The sequence below is a fragment of the Anopheles gambiae genome, chromosome 2 (genome assembly GCF_943734735.2).
Source record: "Anopheles gambiae chromosome 2, idAnoGambNW_F1_1, whole genome shotgun sequence".
Taxonomy (NCBI): Eukaryota; Metazoa; Arthropoda; class Insecta; order Diptera; family Culicidae; genus Anopheles; species Anopheles gambiae.
The window spans coordinates 30,099,346-30,124,483 of NC_064601.1; the positions used below are offsets into that span (position 1 = coordinate 30,099,346).

Consider the following 25,138-nt stretch of genomic DNA (forward strand, 5'->3'; position numbering starts at 1 on the left):
ACTACAACAGGAGGGTACGCTCGTTACAACACCCTCGCCGACACTTTCCGCCGGACGATCGGTCCCGGCGGAAAGTAAAATCAATTGAGCAATACGATGCGGTGTTGTGTGTGCATCAGATTTTCCTATTTATTCAATTCCGATGCTATACCAAACCGCGGTAGCGATACGTAACTTGCGGCCACAATCATGTGTGTGTGTGTGTGTGTGTGTGTGTGATTCTGTGTATAAAACTTTGCATAGAAGAAAGGGAAACAAACTCGCAAACCGCTCAGCCAAGAAAAAAAAAAAACAGGACCAGTAGAAGGAGAACAGCAAAAATCCCTTGTTTGCCACTTTGCTTTTGCGCACGTTTTTGAAGGCGTTTTGGTTGCGCTCGGTTGAAAATTAAAACCAGCTCAAGCTACTGAGGGAGCCGTGGCACTGCTGGCCGTGCCAGCATGACTGGAAACGTTCGTAGCAGGCAGGCAGCAGCAACAACAGCGCCGCATCTTATACTAGCATTGCCTGTGGGGGAGGGAGGGAGGGAGGAGGTGAGGGGAGGTCCATGGAACCGTCCTTCGTCGTTGGACCGATGGGCTGCGCGGTGTCCATTGCACAGCGAGGATGATGAATAATCCAACAGTCCTCCTTTCAGCGGGCCGCAGCAGCAGCAGCAGCAGCCGACGCAGGCCTTTGTAAAAATGGTCAAATGAAATGGATCTGTTGAAATCAAAAGGTGTGTGTGTAAAGCCAACCGTCACTGCCGCCACCGGGGAAAGGGAAAATGAAAACAACAAACCCCACACCGCGTCGTCGCGGTAGTTTCTAGAACTGCCTGGGAAGTTCCTTTCCCCGTTTGCTTCCCGTCCGTGGGAGCGCTCCTCCATCTGTCCTTCTCTCAAGCTGGCCAACGTATTGGAAATTGGTTGCCCTACTCTAGATGAGCTTCGTTTAATGCACCACCACCACTGGCCACCACTCTCGCTCCCCCCCCGCAAATCCCGCCCAATTCCAATGCTGTAAGCAATCGGCGCCGGTGTGTGTATCTGCTTATTACTGTGCCCTCGAATCGTTCGTAGGTGCGCTTTGCCGTTCGCAGCGGCTTTACATGATACTGGGACGAGAAATGGACCAAGCTCGGCCACCCATCCCGATGTAAACCGACATCGACAAATGGGATGCGTTATGATGGTGGGGGGGCGGTTTGTGGGCTCAAGTAAAGTACACACACCCACCGATCGGGCCAGTCACGTTTGCTGACCGGTGGTCTGCTTTATTATGCAGGTTCATCGGTCTCCGTACGCGGTGGGCACAGTGGGGGAAGGGAAGGATGCTGCTATGGTGGCTCCGATCGGGCCAGTGTTGGTTGCGCCAAGCTGTGGCGACGCTTTTCGATGTGTTTTCGAGGAAAATGCTCCAAAGTATGTCAATTTTCATCAAGTGACTGACTTGTCAGCTTATCAAAAAGACCATTGCATCGGGGCTTCATATACAACTTATGGATAATTGACTTACACGGGCAACTTGACGTATCAACAACAAAAGTTTATAACAATAGATGAATTGTGAAGCTTTTTTGTTTTGGCTTAATCGCTCGGATTTTGTAAATCTATGTGATCAATCGTTAGGATCTGACAGTTTTTTGACAGAATAAGTTTATTTAGTCTCTTGCTCCGGCTCACGTACAAGCGACAAAGGAGCTCTCGTTTTGAACATACAGTGAAATCTCTCTAAGATGTAGTCTCTATAAGATAAATTGTCTCTTTAAGATGAATATATTGAAGGTCCCGTCATATTACATACATTTTATGTCTCTTATAGATGAAGATCTCTCTAAAGTGAACATTGTATAAGGTGCAAATGCGATTTGGCAGCCGAAGCAGTCTAAGATAAATTTTTGAACGACAGTTCACAAATATATTGGTCCAAGGATGCCAGGTTTTTTCGGTGGTTTCTTGGAAACTTCAAACAGCAACAACTTCGTTAGTTTTCCTCAACATGAATATCTCTCTAAGTTGACGTTCTCTTGAAGATTCACCTTAGGGGGATTTACTTATATTTCTTTGGTCATAGCTTTCGTCACGGCGATGTGCTAGCTCAGTTATTTAAATAGTATCCTTAGCCGAACGCCGATAAAAAAAACCGGTGCGGTCCTAAAATCGACATCTTCAGCCCGATTGCCTCGCTTCTTTTTCGCTTCCCATTTTCGCTTCTTCGCCTTCGCCGGACGGTGCGTCCTAACGTGTAGACAGCGATTAAAATGCACATTCCAACCAGCTTACTTATACGCACATCCTGCTAGGGGCGGTATCGAATCCGCGCAACCCGCGTAGTGCGAACTGTCCTCTAAACAACCTGTCGGTCATTAACACGGTCGTTTGGAGATCGCACCGGAGATCGCAGCAGCGTTTTCTGTTTCCAACGCCCGCTCCTGAGCACGCAAAACAAAAACAAGGGAAAAGAATGAAAAATCGCACATTTCTCGCACCCGTCCCAGCATGCTAATGGAGCACGCATCGCGAATGTACGCACTTTACGGTGTGGCATTTGTGGGTGGGTATTGCTGCGAAAAAATTACCATCCTTCTCCCCCCTTCCCCCTTGCCTTATCTATTCACTTCTCATCCGGATCCGAGCAGTGGATTAGCATTAGAGGTGTACACCATGCATTATGCAACGGCTGGCGTGCTCTCGGGCCGTGGCTTATCAACGCTTCGCTATCAGATGCTCGCCAAACACACACTCCGTATGTGGTGTCGCGTTTTATGCGTGGAGGCGCATGGTGCCTGTGTGTGGGTTGATTTAGTGCGAAACGAGGATGAGATTTATTCTGCGGAGCGCGGAGAAGCGGTCGCTCCTCTTTTTTTTGTTGCTCGCCATTTGCCATTTGTTGCTTCCCTTTCCCACCTTGAATTAGTCATACAAAACAGCGTCTATTGCCGATCGTAACCCGATAATAGCATTCGCGATCGGCAGCGACAGTGTGGAGCAGTTCCGTTTTTTTCAGTTCGCAGCCACAACCACTTTTTGGGCCCAACTGCCAATAAGAGACTGCCTGTGGCCTGTGTGAGCGCCCGCGTGAATCGCCCGGTTGTAGTGCGAACGAATGAATGAAATGCCGATCCATTCCAGTTCCGGTTCTAGTTCGCGCATGCCTTTATCTACCGTATCACCATCACCGACGATCGTGTCGATCTAATCGTCGTCGCCAAACGGATGGCACGAATGGATTGGAACGGTGCGGCACGGTTTTCCCAACAGTCCGCAGGATAGTGCCTTCCCCTTTTCATTTGGGTATCGGATTAAGGCGGACTGGCCTGTAGTGACATTATAGTACGCGAGCGCAAGCGAGAGAGAGAGAGAGAGAGAGAGAGCGTGCGCGGGGGACTGACGATTAATTTAAATTGATAATATCGTGCACGATTAAATGCAGTACACACAGACCGATTCGTGCGATGGGCTAAGAAAAGCGATCCAACACCCGATTCGGCCCCGGCCCTGATCGCCCAGCGATCCTTAGCCGCCGACGATCCGTCGTCCGCCGCTGTCGCGTAAAGACGGCTATCCCCGGGGCGGCATAATTGCGTGTATGACAGTCGCGCATGACGGCGTAAGGAGACGAGCTGCGCTCGAATGCACGGACGGATCTGGTAGTCAAATGGGCAATCATATTTATCGATCGCCTTCTTGCTGCGCTGCATCGATTATGCATGGGCGGTGTTTCTTTCTTTATTTCTGCTGCTGCTGCTGCTGCTGCTGTTTCACGAGAAACGGGGGTTGGGTTTAGCTGGGCTTACGTGTTACGTGCCGGGGATGGGATTGGGTAGTTTAGTAATTCCCACTGGGATGGGTGGAAGGAGGCGCTCACTTAACCATTCGCTCTTTAGTGCGATGTATGATGCTTATGGCAGTGGTTATTGAAATTGAAATTAGTTAGTTTGTGCGGCCCGTCGGTTGATTTTGAAAGCGTCCTGCAGCATTTTGGATGGTGAGGTGTATAATTTTGGAGCTTTGGATGTTTTGTTTGACGCTGCTGCTTTATTTCTTTCCATTTGTATAAAGGAAAGACAGAAGAAAACGGAATAATTCTATTCAATTGCAATCGAATTGGAAAGGCTTGCTTGCAGTCGTATTTAGCATTTTGAGGTGGAAAAAAGCCGGCAAGCTTCAGGCAGCAGCAGAGCTGCAACAAGAAAAAGCTTACCAACCGTTGAGACGGATCTGTCACAATCTCCAGCCCCTCCTCCGCAAGCAGCTCTGCGCACCCAAGCACATGCACAAAACATGCCACTTGGTGCGAGGGTGGCTTACCGAATGGACTTGTTTTGCACCACACGGACGTTCCCGTTCCCTTTCCTGCTTGGTGGATGCACCGTTCCATATGCATGATGGTCGTACAGATGCGCCCGTGATCACACAACGGCGAGCGGCCGACACACTCTCGCTCACTAATGGAAGCTAAACGCTTCTGCTCTCCGTCGCTGACATTGCTGCACCAAAAGCGGGACGGAATGAGATCGATGGTTTTAAAAGAGAAATAGAGAGAGAGAGTGAGAGAGTGAGAGAGCGAGAGAACGAACCGAACAGTTCCTTTGGCAACGTGCGCTCCCATCCTAGTATCCCTTCCGGTAGGGGGAAGGGTGCTCCCTAGGAATGACGCTGCTGACGGTGCTCATTAAACGGTGGGGAAACAATTGAGCGGAAGGCACCCACTTCACCCTGTGTCATCGCACCCTGAGCTCACTGAGCCGCTGGGAGCGAAAAGAGAGAAAGAGCGAATAACTTCTACCGTGGAAGCGAAGTGAAGGGTTGGGGGGGCGCGCTGTTTACGACATGCGTGAAATGCGGGAGCCGGCTTCGTCGGTGGACACCGGGCGCAACAGTGTTCAGTCGCGGTCCGTTCCCTGGTACGACCGGACGTGTGCGCGAGTTTGGCTTTACCCTCGTCGTAGTCGTCGTCGTCGTCGTTGCCGTTTGCGTTAGTTGTTATCGCCGCGAATGGTTTGCGAGCTTCTAAACTGGCTCTGTTCTGCAGAACAACCACACCAACGGTAGAGTGCCCCTCCAGTGGTTGCCCCTGTGAAACGAGTACGTCAAGTGTCACCAGGAACGGAATGTGTTCGTGTTCGTGCACCGTATCCCCGTGGCACACTGATAGGCATTAATCACTGCCCCTAACACTTCTTGTAGCTCACTGGCTGTCTGTGTGTGTGTGTGCGTGTGTGCGTGCGTGTGCTAATAATACCTCTTCAGCAGATAGTGCCTTTCTTCAAGCGGGGTGACATGCTGGCACAGTGGGCCAGCGCCAGCAAGTCAAGTGCTTACACGGTTGATGCCGATGTGTCGCAAACAGCAACGGAAAAAGTCACTACGTGCCATTATACAGCATAAGAAGTAATTGTTAGAAAAGCGTAAAAATGCTTCCCATATTTATACATACTCTTTCGGGGAAGTTGTGCGTGCGTGATCTGCGGTGAATTGTAGGAAGTGGTACGATTTTGCGGTGAATTGTAGGATTTTGAGAACTAATCATGTACACGCCGAGTGCGGGAAATCGGAAAGCCAGTTAGCGCTCGTCTACGGTTAGCAAGCATCCGCGCGCTGGTGCTGTCGAATTGGTCGAATCAATCGTTTGAAATCGGTTTCCGCGGCGTCCCGCACGCTCTCTGCTTTGTCAAACACACAAGCTAGTAATTCGCGACAGTTTTGCGCGTCTCGATCGCAACGGTCGGCATCAGTGGCCAAGTGGGACCGCGATGTACAGCGACGACAAGCGCTTCCCGAGTCGCACGCAGCCGGGCGTTGCTTTTGGCGATCCGAGCGTTCAGCCGGGGGTCGGCGCACTGTCGGAGATGGACAAATGTTTCCCCTACTCCATCCTGACCAAGAAGCACCCGCTGGGAGGAGGATCCGGTGGGACCGGCGGCCCGCTCGCTAAACCGTCGGTTCCTCCGACCGTACCGAGCTATCTCGGTTTGCAGCGGGAACCGTCGGCAAACGCGACCAAACCGGAGGCCGCCTTCGACCCCAGCGGTACGCCCGATGTGAACAACTTCTACGGCAGCGCGATGGTAACGGACGTCGGTATCTGCTTCAGCATGAGCAACGTCAATCTGAACGGCCACCCACCGACCATACCGCTTGCCACGGGCGCACTGGTGCCGCCGGCAGCGGTCGCCGCCCAGTCGCGCCCCAGCGCCCTGGCCGCTCCGGACGCCAGGCGCAAATCGTACGAAGATCCGGGCCCGGAAACGGCCCTGCTCAATGCGCGGCGCCGGGCGGCCGCCTTCCTGCCCGTCACGGCCAACGGTGGTCGGGCGGCCGGTCCAGGAGCGCACGCCTCGATGCACCACCACCACCAGCAGCGCCGGCCGCAAGCATTCCCCTTTCCGGCGGCCACTGTCTATCCGCTGGCGCACCATCCACCCGGCACGGTGGCGGCCCCGTTCCCGCAGCCGCTGGTCAACGTGCATCCTCCGGTGCATCAGCCACTGCCGCGGCAGCGATCGGTCGGCCCGGTCGGCAAAGGGGCGTACGGTAGCGTACGATCGACCAGCTCCGATCGGGGCCGGGGCGGAGGGACGGGAGGATCCCCTTCGATGGTTCCCACGATCGGAACGCTCGGCGGCATCGGGACGTTACGATCCTCGCCGCCCTACCCGAAGCAACCGCCCGGTGCTGCTACGAAACCGTCCGCGGTGAGCTACTACCAGCCATTGCCGGCGACCGGCGGCCCGGGTACGGTTCAAGCCCAGCCGTCCTATGGCCATTCACTTGCCGGCGCCCCTACCAGTCAATCGACACCGGCAGGACCACCACCACCACCACCGCCCGTTGGCTACCATCATCAGCGTGGCAACGTGCTGCCGTATCATCATCTGCCGCTAGCGAACGGTGTGCCCCTTGCCGGTCCAGCGGCGGCCTCTCCGGCGACAGCAGCAGCAGCAGCAGCAGCGGTAGCGGCTGCCGCCGCCAGCTACGAATACTATCGGTACGCGATCGAGGCGGCCGAAAGTGTCGGCAAGCTGCCGCCTTCGGGTACCGCCCAATCTGTGCTACTTCCCACTGGCACGATGGCCGCCACCGCTGCCCGCACTGCCGGCGAGGATGGTAGCAAGGGAGCTTCGGGCACAGCTTCGGGGCCGGTGGTGGATTACAACGGGTTGCGGCAGCTGTTTCTCAAATGTTGCTACAACGAGATGAAGCTACTGCCGGCGTCCGGCGGTCCAGCGCATCCAGCGGCGCCCGTCCTATCCTCGCCGACGGTCGGGTGCGTTTCTGCACCGACCTCGACTGCCACCAGCCTGTCGGCCGACTCGCCAGTCCACTCGTACGACTTTGAGCCGCAGGATCCGCGCGCTGCCGGTAGGGACGCACCCGTCGTCTATCCGTCCGGGCAGCAGCAGCAGCAGCAACACCACCAACACCATTACCACCAGCCACTCACTAGCCGATCGTGTCCGAGCTCACCGAACGGACCGCACTGCCATACGTCGCCCGCACTGCCAACGCTTGCACCGTCCGCCTGCTCCACCCCGATCGGTAGCGGAAGGTTGTCCGCCCAGCAGCAGCAGCAGCAGCACCAACACGATCGCTACGAAGCGAGCGAAGACGAGGTCCGTCCGATGGAGGTGTGCAGCGAGGATGGACAGGAGGATCCGATTGAGCCGGAAGAATGCTGCAGTGACGAACCGAAGGACTTTAGCATGAAATCGAAAGCACTGTCAGTGGGGCACGGTGGTGTGTGGCCGGCGGCAGCGCAGCGCGATGAGTGTGCCATTGGACCACAGCGGATCGAGGATCGCAGCAGGAAGGAAATTAAGGCCGCGCCGAAAAAGAAATGGATCCACCGGCACTACATGAAGGGTAAATTTTTGGGGGCTAAAAGGCGGGATATATGATGATATTGGACGGTGCGATTGAACGTTGAATGTGATCGCTAATTGTAGACCAACCTTTGTGTATGTGTCTTTTGTGTCGTACATACATATTATATGGTTAATCAAATCCTTTAATTTCTTATCACGCGGTGGAATCATGTACCAGGCGCCTCCATTAATGCTCACCAGTGAAAAAGTTCATCCTTTTGGAATTGGTTGAACAATGTTAAAAATAGGGAGTCCTTATTATTTGGGGTTTTATCTCAAAATGATTTAAATAGAAAACAAAAGTCTCTTTTGTTATTAACTTATCAATGAACCAATTTGTTGTATGTTATGATATGCTCGATTATTGATATGCTGTTTTGTATTTATTTATATCATCATTTAAAATCAATATTTAATGTTGATATAGATCAATTGTGAATTAACTTGATTCATACTTTTGATTGCGTTAACGAATCTTCGCTGGATACAATTATCGTAATATAACAAAACAATTCGTAAATTACGGGTTATTCGGGTAAAAACTAATGTTTTTACTTTGAAGGACGTAAAAATACCACGAGCCATGTCTTAAAATGTGTGAAACTTTCTGTCAAATCAAAACATCGCGCCAATCGCAAGCTACTAAACTGTAGAACGCTCCTATACTGCTACCTCCAGGCAGTACGAACACGTAATCGCACACACACAAACACACACACACACACCGCGAGAGCTTTCATCTTTAGAAGCGAGTGTTCTCGTACAATCTCGCACCGTTGCATAACGCGGCAGGGTCGAGGAAGGGTTTGTGGGGCACACTTGGCAAAGGACGCGATTGACGTCGGGCGGTTCTAACATTCCTATTCCAGCCCCCTCAGTGTCCGACGGCCCACGGCGGCGGCCTATTGCGCCCCGATCGTGTACCACGCGTTCCGTTCCTGTGTTTACCTACAGTCGCGTTAAGAGGCACTCAACGTCAGAGGCGCTCGCCCGCCATTCGCCGCCGTCCCCCGGGCCGTGCTGCACGTAACAAAATGCACCGTGCGGTCACGGTATCACACCACCGAGCACACGGTGTTGATGTTGATGGCGGGCGGACCGCAAAACATGTGCCAGTGCACGCCGTAATAATTCCCTCTCAGTGCTCCGGTTGGGTGTGGAGGGGAGGAAGAGGTGAACAGCTAGAACCGGGGCTGATAGTGCAAAAAAAAAAAAAAAATACACGATCCGTCGCAATAGTTCCACGCGATTGCTAACCATTAGCTCTAGGGGGGGAGTAGATCCGGGAGGATCGGGTTGGCGGTGATGGAGTTAGATAATAACGGTCTGAAGTGCCGCGTTCCCGGCAGGCAGGCAGGCAGGCAGGCAGGCAAATGCACTGTATTTACAAGATCCGGTGGTGGAAGGCAGCCGGTGGTGGGGAGGACTGTAGTACAGATAGACAGGTTTTTGTTGTTTGTGCGCTGTTGCCTTTCTCTTGCACTGCCGCGTGTGCATATTGTGTGTGTGTGTGTGTGTGCGGCCGTCTTATCGGTGCTAATCAAATGCATCATCATCTGCTCCACACCACGCCAGGCGGTGGAAAATTCGCGAATAATGGGACGCGGAATAATCTTCCCCCAGCAGCTCATCTGCTGCGTGCTGCGTTCGAGTGGATCGTTGCGCGTCCACTCGATTGGTAGAGCGGCGGTTTTATTTGCCTTTGCCAGGGCTGTTGATTTATGCCGGACTAGTACACACAAACACACACAGGTAGCACACGCCTGCTCAAACTCAAAGTCTCGAAGCTCATGCCGTTTCCTCCCTCTTCCCCCGAGAAGCAAAGGCTTATCTTTGCCATACGGTGTAAAGTTGTGCAACCAATCGGGGTGTGGTGGTGCGCTTGCACGTGTACCGAGCAGCGATGAAAAGCTCACAACTCATTAAGAGCTTTCCTTTCCGATTGCTTTATTATCCAACGCGCATTAATTGATGCGTTGTCTTCTTCGTCAACTGACGAAGGATGGGGGATGGTGATTGCTTTCCTTTACATGGCAGGGGGTGGGGGATGGGTTGATGTGCTGGGGGTGCGCAGCTAGTGTGATCGAGTTTCAATACTTTTCTGCGCAGCGAAACACGCGTTGGAACTCCTGCGGCGCTAATACGCAACAATCGGCTTGATGCAAGTGACATCCACACACACACACACACACACACACGCCGCCCACCTCTTTAAGGCGTCCCAGTGGGTGCTTGTAATAATAGGACGCGATGTTTCGATGAACGCATACACACGCAGCCAGGCGGGGAACCGATGGAGAAAGGAACAAAACCAACCCAGCAGGTCCGATTCGAGCGTTAGATGATTCAGTGAAGGTTGCCTGTAGGTTGCCTGACGCACACTCACACACACACACATCGCACCGCACCGCACCGTAGTTATGCAATCATGTGCAATAACCATACCACAGCAGCGGACAAACCGGTGCATGGGCCCCGATGACGGCAATGGACGGTCGCCGTACGCCGATACGGATCGACGGACCGGTGGAGATGGGGGCACTGCGCCGCGTCTCAGCCGCTCAGGTTCAAGTGCTTGAGCTACGAAGAACTTGAACCCTTGCTTGCGTATAACAGCCTCTGTGTCTGAGTTTGTGCATGTGAAAGAGAGAGAGGAGGAGATCAAGAGCGGGTGCAATGGGCGAACGGGTTCGTGCCACCGCGGGACACAGTCATAATAATATTGAAATAATGATAATGCCGCCAATCTTGCCTTCCCTCTCCTCCACTTCCTCCCGGACGTGGACGCGTGTTGCATTTCTATTGCATTGGCGTATTTCGATGCCTCCCGTGGGGTTGCGCGCCTGGCCTGCTCGCTCACTCGTTTGAAAGAAACAAACATGCCGCTGCTCATCGTGCGAGCATGCCCACCCGTCCCTCCCCCACCGGCCTTCCCTCGGGCTCTTCGGTAGGCCGATGCCGATGGTGAATGTCAATGCCAGGCCGAGGCTGCCGATAGTGGGAAGGATAAATAATGAGATGTATTTTTGTATTTTTGCCACGTTTCTGCTTCCCTGGCATGGCGGGCGGATGGGGCTGAAATGGTAGAGTTGCAATATGATTTGTCTTAAGTAATTTCCAGCCGATATTACATTTTAATTACGTCTTCCTATGAGATTAATGATAACTATTTGCATTAGTCCTTAATATGCTTAATAAATAAATCACTGAACGATGGGAAGCTTTACAATGGAGACGCCTGGTTATCCTAATTCTGCGTAACAATGCTTGCTGCGATTGTTTACACTGTGCTCTAGTAACTAAACTTCCACTCGTGTTTCAAGGTTTTTTTTCCAAAAATACGACGAGTGCGCTAAACCATTGCTATACGCAGCACAAAGATAATAGAAAAGCTGCAATAAGAATGTATGCCACTCTAACAAGTACCGCTGCGAGAAAACAAAACAAGCTACAAACGTTGCATCATAGCGTGGCCCGGCTAGCCCGGCACCAACCAGTGTAACAGGTTTAGCGCAGCGTTAGCTTACCCCGCACACACTGCCCCTTATGTCGCATTGCAGCAAGCACCCGCGCGCTCGGTAGCACGATAATCTAATTAAGCCTGTATCGCCGGACCGTGAAGCACGTGGTGGATGATATTTCCTAACAGGCAGGTATCATCGCACTGTTGGCAGTGATGCCGAGGAAGCAAAGTAAAGCAATCTAATAATAATAATAATAGCATACACAAAGGTATCCAAAAACACACTTGCACGCGTAAGCGATCTTGCTGTGGTTTGACTTTGACTTTGACACACTATTGCACAGTCGTTGGGATCGTTTAGGGAAAGCAAGCACTGCACGAGAAGAAGCTGGAGCTGCAGTTCGGTCATCGCAACCGAGAAGATGAGTGAGGATTAGACATGCTTGATGAGTCAAGCATTCCACCCGAGCGTGGAACTGGGGGATAGTGTCGATTGGAGAAATGCGGGGAAGGTCTTTCCAGTATCAGCATACAAACGTACTACACTGCACGTGCCGTACCACTTGTGGTTGGACCACTTGGGCAAAACAATGCACGGCAACGGCCCTGACGAGCCACCCGGGCACTATCACCATCGGGCGTATGGTCGAATGTTCGAGGTTAAGAATGCAGCTACTCCCAACCCGTATGGAGGTTCGCGCTTAAAATGGCGCAAAATGACTTTGTCAACGTGCTCCCTGGTGCGTGTATGTACGATGGCGTGGCGTGGTCACTAATGCAGGGGCCATTGGGCTATAATCGCATTACATGTTGCCACTGGCCGTAGGCTTTCCTTGCCGCGACGTTCCGCTCCACGTGCACGATCACTCCCGGGAGGGAGTCGGAGCTTTTACGGTGCTGTAGCGGATCGATCCAGGCGAACATTCTACCGCACGCGGTTAAGTAAGCAGGAAGCTATATTTGGAAGTCGAGGCATGGCAATATGAGCCTCGAGCTCGGCTGGGCCCTGGATTAGCAATGCCCCGAAGGTCATGGTGAACCAATGATGTAAGACAAAGGCAAATGTTAAATGCACAACCAGCGCCCCCCGGTGGCTGATGGTGGAAAATGAGCAAATTAGCAAAGTATTGTTTGCAGACAGAACTTGTCCGAATGATCGGTTTGCCTCCATTAAACGGTCCATTTTTAACAGCTCAATAATATGCTGACTATTGATTTAAGTAGAGTTGCAACAATAAAAAAACACACCAACACACACAAAACAATTGCACATCAGCGTAATTCGAGGGCAAAAATTTGCCAAACCCGCGCCCCGTCACAGACTGCAGGGCAACCATGCATGCATGTATGCGCATATAGAACCTGCTTGCGTACGCAAACGGCCCCACCGTTCCGGGCGATCGCAATTTGAATGGCGCGTCGAATATCATTCCATATATATATTGTTGTTTTTATCCCTTACCAACCAAGCTAGCTTCCCTTCTCATCTCACCACCTCCACCACCATCAACCACTTGCCTTTCACTGTTGGATAATTCGATAACGGTATCGGGTAAGCGGGTGCGGGCGCACTGTGCAGCAAGCAACCGGCCCCAAAACATGTGACTGCCACAAATCGTTGAAGGTGGCAGGATAAGTGGCCGGATCAGCACAATCAGAACTGTGAGGGGGGGATGGGGATGGAGGGGTAACGGTCCTACCTTCCTCCTCCTACAGTGTTGGAATGAGGGCGAGGAAGGAAAAAAAAATAAAACACAAACAGGAAAACGACGACATCGTGAAACGTGAAGTAAAACCATACATGATGGAATCAGCACGGCGGCACACGCACATGGAGATAGTGGGTTGGAGAGATGGGTGGGGAGAGGGGGAAAGGGAGGAGTCGGGGGCAATGGCGTCTCGCATGCTCGTGTTGTTTCTCCACATGGCATACGGTGGCCGCAATACTCACACACACACGGGAAGTGGCAGCAACAGGAGCCTCTCTCTCTCTGCGATCCGTGCGGCATCATGGACAGGAGCATGGAAAAGGAGCGTTGCATAATCCTGAATGTGTGTGTGTGTGTGTGTGTGTGTGAGAGAGAGAGAGAGAGAGTCTGTTCCGATTGTTGGGCCATGTGCAAGCGGGACGCCGGTTGACGGACGTCATTCGCGCGCACACGACTCAACTGCAATTGGTTTTGCACCGCGGGAGTGAAGGGCAGGAGGTCCGGCGGGTGCACGAAACCACGCGGTTACAGCAATGCAACTCCCAAGACTCCCGTGGCAGGGGGGAGGGGGAAGACGACAAACCTTGCTGAGTCCCCCCTGTGGTGCGATGATGATTGAATGTGCGCAAATCGTCGTCGTCGTCCACCGTTTCAAGGCAATTCCGTTGCACCCGGTGCTCCCGATTGTGTTCTTCTCGCTTGCTCGCAACTATTTGAAACGTTGGGCATGGCCTACTCGATCCTATCCCAACCTGGGCCCGGGCCAGGATGGGGAGGAGGATACCTTGCATCCCTTTCTAGCGCCTGCGAGCAATCTAGTGGGCCCCACGTTAATGTGTTCGACAGCATTTTATTCCCGTTCCATCGCGTTACCACACCACCAGGGGGGAGGTGGAGCCACCACAGCACAAGGGGGAAGGTTAAAGTTTGAGGCGGCCACAGCCGGGCCCGAGACTGGCGACTCACGTGGCCCGGGGACGAAATGTAGTCCATGCGAGCGGCTCGATTTTTCCGCCTCGAAAAGCCCACAGTCTATCGCATTCTCTCCATCTCTCTCTCTAGTGCTTGTTTTTTTTACTGAACTGTATGCTCTCCCTCTCTCGCTCTCCTTCTTCTGCTGTTACGGCACTACCTCTTCATTGTTATTTGTTTGAGCAACTGTTATTGATGGAGGGAGGGCTCGATGGAGGAAACGAATCGTTGTTGTATGGTTTTTTGTTGTTTCTTTACCACTGTAGTTTGGGACCATCGCTTTGTCAGCTACTCGACCAATTTTGCGTGCATCTAAATGATAAAATGATAGATCCTTGTGTATAATGTACACATACGCGCACACACTCTTCGATCACTCCATTAAAAACACTGACCCTGGACAATGTTCCGCCGCCGTCAGATGTGGCGCCTACTTTTGTGCGTGTGCGAGCCGTGTTAGATAATCAATTATCCGATTGCGATGCTTTGCTTACACGGGTGACATTCGACCCCTTTCCTCCCCTCCCCCCTTCCCTAGCCCTCCACAGGACTGCCTTTTTGAATATTCACGCCAGCGGTGGTATCGGTTTCCTGTCCCTTGCCCCGGCTTCTGTCCCACCCGAAATGCTTTGTTAATGCAGCATCGCTGGTGGCATGTATCGTAGGAAAAAGGTGACGCTTCTAGTTGATCCCGTTTTTTTTCCTTCTAAAACCCCACCAACCCATGCGTTACCATGGGTTTGTCTGTATGCATATAAACGCAGCATTAGCCCTGCTTCCTAGGATGTCCTTGCTCTGGGTAGTAGGACGACGTGGTGGTGCTACTACTGCTATTACTACTACTACTACCACTGTCGCTTCTGCATTTCTTTCGAGGACGTTGCATCGTTAATGCAGAAGCCAAATGCATGTAATGTAACACAGACAGTGTAAAGATCGAAGTGACGACAAACTAAAACATGGAATACAAGACGTTGATTCCTTCGCACCGCTCGTTCCGACTGCTTGCTGCCTTAAAATGATTGACAGGTTTCCAGTAGGTACGACTGTGAAGATGAGATAATCGGAATTGGAAATCATCTAACCTATTGCACACTTACATGAGCGACAACACATACACACACACACACAAACAATGGCACCTATTTCTAGCCCCCCTGTGTGTGGTGTAACGCCTTGTAACTCGATGCACATACGAAATGGGGTGAAGGTTTTGCCTGCCGTGCCCCCAATTCCAATACAATCTAGCAGGCCCCGATCGTTTCCGTTTCGGGTGACGAAAGGATCGTGATGATGCAACCAGGCTGCTGTGAACGCTTTGTGCGTGCTTGTGGGCGCAAGGCGAAACGCGTTTCCGCGAAGCATTTCGGTTTGGTTTGAGGGAATTTTGGGGGAATTTTGAACCTTTTTTTTTTGTATAAAGAATTCCTGTCAAAATGTCAGCATCACTAAAAACGCTTACCACCCCCTGTGTCTGAACAGCACTGGTAAATGAGCTTTGTAAATGTCGTGATTTAAAAAAAAACAGGGAACAACAGAACAACAGTTGTATGACGAGGACACAACTCATCCACCCCACCATTGGAGGCTGCCTGTGGATGAGAGAGTGCCTGTGTCAGCGTCTCTAAACCGTCTGTCACGTAATCACAGCTCCTTGGTGCGCGCTTCCTTCTACGTGCAACCACCACCATCCTGGTCCTCCCCCACGGGGTGTATTGTTGTGCTTCACTCACCAGCGCAAACGATAGGACACGTGCCCGCGGGCTCCACCCCACGCACACACACACACACGTTATCCGTTACGTAAAGCCGGCGGACCAGGAACAGCGGCTGCCGCACTGCCTACTGCCGCTACTACTGACATCGCACGTAGATCAGGCGGCCATTGGTAAAACTCAGACTCACTATTTTTACAATGCCCCTGCCCTGCCTGGCGTGTGTGTGTGTGTGGGAAGTCCTGCAAGTGTCCTGCGCTTCGAACAAACTTGTGCGTGCGTACCGGGCACGATGACGACTGGCACAACTCTACGACAAAGCATCATCCTTCCCCTGCCGAGGGGCTATTACGTCCACAATTCACAATGGTGTGTGCAATGGCGCAACGAAAGTTTGTCCTTTTGTTCCGCCCCGACACCAGTTGAATGTTGTGTTTGAAAAGTTACACCTTTGAACAAACGCGCAGGACACCGACCTGACCTTCTCGCCGTTGTCGCGCGCGTCCATTTTGACACGCGCGAAATGTCAAAGTAGCAGCAGCAGTTTCCGGCGTAAAGACGGGAATGCAGGAAAATGGTTGAGGAAATGGTTGGCAAATTAGCCAAACTGCTTTAACGGTGATTGTTTAATTTAATGTTGCCATTTCTCTCCTAATTTGCGGCTAAACCGTGGAGCAGCAAGTAAACAATCGTTACAATAAATACGACCAACTGAACTCCCTGGAACACCCTTCGATTCGAACGAGCAATTGCTTGGGGGGGAACGCAAGCGGACCTGTTGGAACTGTAGGCTCTCCGGATGTACAACGTAGGCGAAAATCAAAACCACCAGCACGGATGTGTGCCGAAGAGGGCGGGGGAGGTGTGGTGGGTGGGGTTAGGGTAGGTACAACACCCCTCTACACCGCGTGGCAGTGGAAAGAGACGGAGAAGCTAACACGCCGCCATCGCGCCAGAATGTGTACTGATTCCATGTGGTGTTATTAAGCGCTAGTGGTGTGTGCGTCCATCGAAGCCCTTGCTTTGCGGGATGCCCCTTCTACCCCTAACGCTTCTCCTCCCCTCTCCAAGGATTAACTTGAACGGCATGCGACGGAACTTTTTCTTCGAACCTTCCCTCCCATTCCAGCATTTTGTAGGGCAGGCTCGTGTCACAGGCTCAGGGAGTGAGTAGTGTGCTGTTGAGGTAATAATACCTACCTTCCTTCCCTCCTGTATCACACCCGACCGCACACCGCGTGGCCACCGTACAAAACTGTCGCTGGCAAACGAAAGGCCGTACCGTGGGATGGCAATGACGATGGGGACGTAATGAAGTGGAAGAGAGGACGAACGGGGAAGGGTGGTGCATCGCAGCACAGGCTGCCGCGTGCTCGGCAAAAACGTGCACTACCTCGATGGCGACGTAATGCTATTGGCTGTACGCGGGTCGGTTAGTAGTAGTAGTAGTGGCTTACCGGACGTTGTCTTAGACCGGTGGTGCGGTTGGCGTCGCGGGGGTTTACATGTTTACCTTCCCGGGGTAGACTGGTGCGCCATTTATTGCTTCTGTTACTACTACTACCAATACTACTACCAATACTACTACTACTGCAGGAATGAATACGCGATGACGTCCGCATGGGCCCTTGTGCGGCAGATGGTGCGGATGTTCGCGTTTAACGTCGGCGATGCTGCAACGCTGCAACAAACCTGTGCGGTCCACAACTGCTGAGCTGATGCATGATGACAGCACTGATCTCGGTTGATCAATAGTGGAATGTTGAAATTATTGCCCATTTTTTTGTAATCTACTTTTGTCGGTTCCCATTCCTAAACCTCGACTAATCCATTCAATTACTTAAAACAGCACACTAACCACAGTACTTCTTTTGCTTCTCTTTCCCAACTCTTCAGATGAGCCACTTACGAATGGCCATTCGACGGCTCCGCCGCTAGTCGTGATTGCGACGAACGGAACGCAACAGCATCCGGCGGCGAAGCATCATCTTACCCTCAACCACGTAGCGGTACCGATCGCGCCCAGCTCCATCCCGGCCGGCGCCCCCACCACCATCACCACCACCTCCCCCTCCCCGATGACGATCGATCTCTCCACCAAGGGGTTGAGCCAGCATCAGCAAACAAGCACGACGCACTACGCTGCCGCTGCCGTGCATCCGTCGCCTCTCTCAACGACACCACCCGCCACGACCACCACCGTATCGTCACTATCTTCATCCTCCTCCTCCTCCTCATCCTCCTCGTCGTCCTCCTCCTCCTCCTCCTCCCCTTCGTCGACGACGCTAACCGTATCGCCGGTCGACGACTCGCAGTCATCGCTCAACCTAAGCAACGGTTCCAGCATTAATGGCTACATTACCAGCAGCAGCAGCAGCAGCAGCAGCAACAGTAGCGGGGCCGCCGGTGCCCCCATCGGTGGCACATCTCCACTGCCGCCCGGGCTAGCCGGCATGCTGCCGATCAACATCACCAACGTGCTGCAGGCGTCGGCCATTGCTGCTGCCCACAACGGCGGCACCGGCAGTAGCACACCGAACGGGACGATCGTGACGGCGGCGGCTGCAACTGGCGTGCACCATCTGCCGCTCGAGCTGCAGCAGCAGGTCGCGGCCGGCCTGTCGGTGGCGGCCATCAGCTCGCAGGGTGCGCAGGGCCTCTTTGCCAACATCCCGACCGGGACGCGGCGGCGGACGACCAGCTCAAACAGCAACGGGTAAGTGGTGTCGATTTGGCAACTTTCCAGCACAGGCAGCAACTGAGGGGTGTGTTAATTAATTTGGTTTGTGTTTGTCTACATCTTTGCACCAGCAGTGTCGGCACGCGGGAGGTACACAACAAGCTGGAGAAGAATCGGCGGGCCCACCTGAAGGAATGCTTCGAGCAGCTGAAGAAACAGCTCAGCCTGCAGCCGGACGAGAAGAAGATCTCCAACCTATCGATTCTGCACGCCGCCATACGGCATATACAGGTAGGTTGTTGCTGGCTACAGCACAAAAACTGACGATCAGTTATTATAAAGCGTCTCTCTCTCTCTCTTTTCCCACCATCATTCCATCGCCCACAGCTGCTGAAGCGCAAGGAGCGCGAGTACGAGCACGAGATGGAGCGGCTGGCGAAGGAGAAAATTGCGTCCCAAAACCGTATCCTCGTGCTGAAGCGCGAACTCACGCAGATGGGCGACATCGACGTGTCCCGGCTGGCACCGGACACCGATATTACGCCGAACCCAACCAATGGTGGTACCGTCGTCCCGCCGAACGGCCTGCAGATGGAGCGAGGTAAGAGGCAGGGAGAGCGGGAGCACACAGAAAAAAAAACGTTTCGCTACTCGTGGAACCGAGGAACAGCAACAGACAAGTTCCTGTTTTCGTCAAAAATAAAAGGGCTAAAGGGGCAGCCCGAAAAACAGAAAAAAAAGAGAAGGACATGCAAAAACCAAACCGGGGCCGGGTGACCAAAAGATAATGGTGATGATAGTGGGCGGATTGTGGCACGGCACGCAAATTTGACTTGATAAGACGCGGGCGCGCAATGACGCGCCACGAAGCTGCTGCAAATCGAGCTGCGACCGTACCACCTCCTTTTTGCGGTGCGGCCCTACTGGGCTGGGATTGTTGCGAACGGGTGCGGAGAGATGTGGCTTAAAATATTCCCCCCCACTTGCACCACTCTTTCTCACCGTTTGCTGTAGTAAAGGGGATTGCGCAGATTGGAAGAGCAAGAGCACTGCGCAACTGGGCTGCCCTGTTTATATGCAGATGGTGTTGCGCCGACCGAGCAGTAGGCGCTGCTGCCTGAAAATGGATGCGTGTGACGATTGCGCTTGCATTGGCGGTCGATCGTTTGCAATGACGTAGCGCACGAATCCAGCCACCATCGAGGTGCAAGGGAGAAGGTTGCAAGAAGGTTGATGAGAATTACAAATCGCCTTCGGGTCGGTCCGTTTTCAGTGCGCCCCGAAAGGGGGGGGGGGGGAGGCAGGAAATGCCGAATCCGAAGGCTAACTCTGTGGGGAGGTGAGGGATTTTATGCGCATTTAACCTGCGAGATTGAGAGTGTAGAGGGAAATGGCCAGGTTCGGTGAAAAATAGCTTGAGTTCAGGGCGGTTTCCCTTCAGATTACTTGCAATCATTTTTATCCTTTTTTTAAACGCTATAATTACTCACATTTTCTTTCCTCCCGGTGCTTTCCCATCCTCAGATCAACCGTCGGACACTATACCGGGCCGTAATGGGATTCGGTACAGCTCCAGTAGCTCGCTGTCCAGCATAGCTACGAACGCGTCCATCAGCAACCTGCCGGTAAGTAGTGACAACTGCGCCTTCGGTCATTACAAACTGCTAACCCGAAACCATCCCGTACATGCTTTGCGTTACAGCTTCAGACGACCATCTCGCCGGTGCTCTCCGTGTCATCGCCATCGCGGGCCAGCCCGGCCCTGAATCGCAGCTCGACCTCGCCCGCCTCGTCGCTGTCGTCCGCGTCGCCATCGTCGTCGGCCGCCTCCAGCCTATCGGTATCGTCCGCAGCAGCCGCCAGCCTGATGGCTCCCCTCTCGCTCACCACCAAGGGCACCGCTGGTACGGAGCCGGCGGCGCACAACGGGCTCAAGATTACGGCGGCGGGCCAGCTGAACGGGCTGAACCTGACCAGTGCCTCGCTGGCGATGGTAAACGGTGCGAACGTGACGCTCAACGGCACGACGGCAGCGACCACCGCCCCACTACCCGTCATCGTTGGTGGTAAGTCGCACAGGCACAGGCCGCTCCCCTGAACTCCCCTCTAAGCTTCCTAATCCGTTCCGCTTCGCAGCAAACGGCACGGCCAACATCGTGGGCATCGCCCATTCGCAGCTGCTGGCAGCATCCACCGCAGGCGGTTCCTCCCCGGCCGCCATCCAGACTATCCCACTGAACCTGAACGTTACATCGAGCGCGGTGAGCAACGGGTTGGTCACCGGCAGCGGTCCCGCCTCGCTCGCCATCGCAACCGCGGGCGCCGGCGGGCCGCTACAGCTGACCAGCCACAATGGTGGTCCCATCGGTGGTGGCAGCATTAGCAGCAGCAGCAGCAGCAGCAGCAGTAGTCATAGTAGCAGTAACACTAGCAGTAGTAGTACCGGTGCCGCCAACACTACCACCGTCGTCGGCACGATCGCCAGATCGATGTACAGCGCAGCGACGATCGCACCATCCATGCCGACGTCTACGGCGGCGGCGACGACTATGGTGCACGTGCCAACCGGCGGCAGCAAAGAACTGATCAACGGTACGATCGGCAAGAACGGTACCGTACGGACTGATAATAGTAAGCTTGAGATTATCGCATCGCAATCGCAACCCACCAACCACAGTACACAGGCCGTTGTTGGCGCTACGGCCCTCGACCCACCGGGAACGAAGGTTATCACGATCATGAATGGTAACACGTTCGCACTGGCCCCGCTGGACAAGGACAGCAAGATGGTAGGTAGCCGGCAGGTTTTTGGGAGCAACCTGTTTTCGGAACGGTGGTATTAACTTTACTCTTCCGCGCACGTTTCCTTCTTTCCACTAGGGCGTTGTCTACAGCCCCATACTGGTGCCGACTTCGCAAGGACTGCGCATGATACAGCAGGGCTCGAACGGATTGGCAACGATCGAGCTCGCACCACCGAATGGTGGCAATCGTTTGCAGCTGCATTTAACTCACTAAGGGGTCTGCGTGTAGAGTGTAAAGGTGTGAGTGTTTGTTTGGGGCGCGTTTGTGTGTATGTGTGTGTGTGTTTGCACACGTGCACGTTGTAGAGATTTGCTGAAGCAGCAAAACAGCAGTGGATGGAAAGTGATTCGAGATCGCCGTTGGTGCCGTTTTCCGTGGGCACATACTATGGACAAGAGCCACAACAACACACCTGCCGCACGGTCCCGCAGATCAGCCATCCACGCCTGTGGGACCAATGCTCTGGAGCACAAGGATGGCTATATATATCTCAGCGGGCGGCAATCGATGCGTGGTGGAATAGTGGTGGATCAAAAACCAGTGTCCTTGTTGCAGCGGCAGAAAGGGCCACCGTTTTTTTATACACCACGAAAGCGTTCCAGTGCACCAGTGCGAGGTAAGTGTTTGGCGCGATGCGCTAAAATGGTACCAAAATTGGATGATCCAACTGAGCTGTTTTCCTTTTCTTTTATTTTATTTACAGTTTGCTGTACTGGTGCCTGAATGTGAGGAATGCGGAAAAGAACCAAGCTACTTAACGGAATCCTATATGCGTCTGGAATGTGATAGATGCCAACACTGGGCAATCAATCCGTTTCCGCGTCACCGTGCAAGAGCGTGCAGAATAATCATCATCCCGCCGATAACCGGAACCGGATGGTACAGGCGACGAACCCCAACAATAGCATAGGGAAAGGGAAACCCGTGTTCTGCAACGGCAACGGAGGAAATTATAGTACCGATACAAAAACACAATAACAGCTACCAGTTCCTTGTTTAAGTGGTGGCAGTTTTTAAACGGTGTGCGTGTGAGTGCCAGGAACCCATTCAGCAAAGCAAACAGAAAGGAAAACGGATGGTTACAGCCACAAAACTCACAGACCCGAGACAATATAGCGTAGTCTAGCAGTAGCTGTAGCTCTTTTCCTCTTCTCGTATACTTGTTTGTATCGCCGTAATCCACGAAGGGCACCAAAAAAATCGAACATCGACCGTTCATCAACACAGCAGGCTAACACAAGAGTCCTGCATCATGACCAATTAGTCACACGATACACACATGTGTGTGTGTGTTTTTTTTTTTAAATAGCTACATATGGCGCATGTATGTGTGCGTGCGTGCGTGCGAGGTGTGTAGTATGGCTGTGAAAGCATAGAGAGGAAACAAAGCAAGCAAAGGAGGAACAAAGCATGCAGAAGACGAGGAAAAAACAGAAGAGACGTGTGCAAATTATATACGAATCGGTTTCGCAATTTCTTCCTCTTTCTCACCACATTCGGTCAGAAACTCGATACTCACGCATTCGGGAGGGTGATGATGGTGGTGGGGTTGTTGGGTGAGCTCTGTCCACCCGCGCGCATTTGCTCGTCATCTTTCTCGTCCCGTTTCGATCCCGTTGTGAGACTTTTGCAGAATTGGGCCGAAACAGGGGAGTAGGAAGCAGCAGCAGGTAGAAAAAGTAACTTGAAAAAGAAAAAAACAAAAAACAAAACATTTTGTAAGTAGAAATTCACACACACACAAACACAACACACACGGAGAACACGGGATAAGTGTGCAGGGGCAAGGCTAAACTCTAATTCGTACACATAGCGCATAGCGGCTGTCGCGGCAACGAAGCTTTAGAGCCAATGTGACCAGGAATAATCGATGTAGTAGAATACACAAATCCACTTTGTAAAAAATGGGAAGAAACTCTCTCCCTTCCGTAAACCCCCCCTTTCAACTGGATCAATTTAGTTGGGATGGGATGAAGAAGCTTTAGGAGATTAGTGTGTGTTTGTGCTACTATCTCGCAGCTTCTACTACTACCTACTACTACTACTACCACTATTATACTAGGGAGCGCAACCTAACAACTATCGCTCTTACTGCAGCAACCACAACTACTTCGGTTGCTACGATCACTGTGTGTTGTGTTAGAATAGTTCACGTGTTTCGATGTGCATGGATGTGTCTTTTACTGTGTGAGCGTGTGTGTGTGTGAGTGTCTCCTTTTGTGTCATTTTGTGTGGTCGCGCGTGTGTGTGTGTATGTTCACAACAGAAGTAGTAGAACACGCCACAACACGGAGGCAAAAGGAATACCCACAGTACCAATTAATGTCAACCACAAAGTAATGTAGCAGAAGCGTTTGTGTTTAATATAGTGCAATAGAAGGGAGGGTTTCGATGCGGGAAAGAATTAAGGGCCGAGTGGTAGAAAGAACCCAAAACTGGCATTCAACCATGGGAAACAATTTTACACGAACGTATAGTCACGAGTAGTCAGCAATAGTCAGCAAAAAAAAGGCAAATTACACTTCACAGGAGCTTAGAGGATAGAAAAAAAAGCAAAAGGGAACAGTTCCATGCTGTTAAAGGGGGGGCACTTGCATTCGGTGCAAACATGAAACAGACAGAGCAAAGGGCACACAAACAAAAACAATCATTTGAATGTACTACAAAGAGGATTATTTAGACCTCTTCAGTCACAAACAGACTTCGGTAGTGCATAATAAAAAAATGCAGAAAATAAGAGGAAAAAAAACACACACACACATACACACATACAAACAAACGAAACAGGATAGTTTATGAAACTATACCTAAATGTATGCTATCAATGGTGTAAAAACCCAACCCCCGGCTAGAGGGTTTACAGCAAGGAGCGAAGCTGAAGAAAGAAGCTGAAAAGGAAAACTGGAAAACGAAGTAAAGCTAGTAAAAAAGAAAAGAGAAAAAGATAGTGTCTTGTCGTACAGGAAAAGGTAATTATGCACAGAGTAAGCAACCAACGCGAGAAAATGGCACTTTTACGTACACAATTTGTAAAACCAAACAGAAAACAAAACGTTTATATATATATATTTTTGTACTGTACATATATTGTAGAGGAGATGTAAGGTGTGTAAGATGGGGACAGTGTTGCAAACAGGAGGGAGAGTGGAAATGGAACAGCGCAATCAGTCAGAGGAAGGAGCAATGGAATGGAATGTGTGCGTGTGCGTGTGTCTGTGTGTGTATTTATCATTTTTAATAGATTAGGAAGAGGTAGGTAATTTTTACTATCTGTCCTCTTCCCACAGACAGAAGACGCAAAGTGAAGGCCAGAGACATGAAACGAAACAGTTACAAAGAAAACTAGAAACGTTTACACAACGAATGTGTCTTGCGTGCGTGCGTGTGTGTGTTGGACAGAACTTCACACTACCATCCCTACCCTATTTGTACGGGAAATGGAGAACAGTAGGCCAAGGCCGGGCAGAAGAGGTAAACAACTATTTTAAACCTACAAACACACACACAAACATAGCCACACAAGAAAACAAACAATAAGAACTATGAAAACAAAAAGAAAATCGAAAATGAAAGGCATTACAAGTAACAAAACAAAAAAAAAGTGACTGATAAGTAGAAAAGGATAGCGAGAGTGTATTTAAACAAAACAAAAAAAAAAAAACACGGAAAAGCGATTGTGAACAGTGTGTATAGAGAGGAAAGGGAATGAGAGAAAGAGAGGCGGGAGTTGTTTTAATTTGTTTTATTTTCTATTGTATAAGCCACTAAGTTTATTATGTATTGTACAGTATTTAAAACAACAACAACACAAAAAAAAAACAACAAACACACAAAATTACAATAAAAAGTATAAATCAAACATAACAAAACGGGAACAGCATTCATGAATGACTAGCAGAAAAAAAAACGAAAACCTAGTGGTCGGTAGTATACCATGGTGTAGAT

At 51.7% G+C, this 25,138-nt stretch overlaps 1 protein-coding gene across 2 annotated transcripts; it reads left to right on the plus strand.

Annotated features, from left to right (window-relative positions):
- The first annotated feature begins 1,545 nt into the window (after positions 1-1,545).
- Positions 1,546-25,062, plus strand: LOC11176049 (mucin-5AC). 2 transcript variants are annotated; one of them, XM_061645032.1, is made up of 9 exons: positions 1,546-7,847; positions 17,605-18,424; positions 18,520-18,679; positions 18,776-18,989; positions 19,913-20,013; positions 20,091-20,454; positions 20,525-21,177; positions 21,269-21,809; positions 21,897-25,062. In XM_061645032.1, exons 1-8 carry the CDS (start codon positions 5,738-5,740, stop codon positions 21,404-21,406), a joined length of 4,560 nt encoding a protein of 1,519 aa, XP_061501016.1. In that variant the 5' UTR covers positions 1,546-5,737; the 3' UTR covers positions 21,407-21,809; positions 21,897-25,062. The 2 variants fall into 2 exon arrangements, with proteins under 2 accessions (XP_061501016.1, XP_061501018.1); XM_061645034.1 differs by having other exon boundaries at positions 1,551-7,847; positions 18,523-18,679.
- Positions 25,063-25,138: the final 76 nt, after the last annotated feature.

Coding starts and splice junctions, on each gene's coding strand:
- LOC11176049 (XM_061645032.1), top strand. CDS start 5,738: ATGTACAGCGACGACAAGCGCTTCCCGAGTCGCACGCAGCCGGGCGTT. Junction 18,680..18,775: donor CCGCCATACGGCATATACAG/GTAGGTTGTTGC, acceptor CATCGCCCACAG/CTGCTGAAGCGCAAGGAGCG. Junction 21,178..21,268: donor TGGACAAGGACAGCAAGATG/GTAGGTAGCCGG, acceptor TCTTTCCACTAG/GGCGTTGTCTACAGCCCCAT.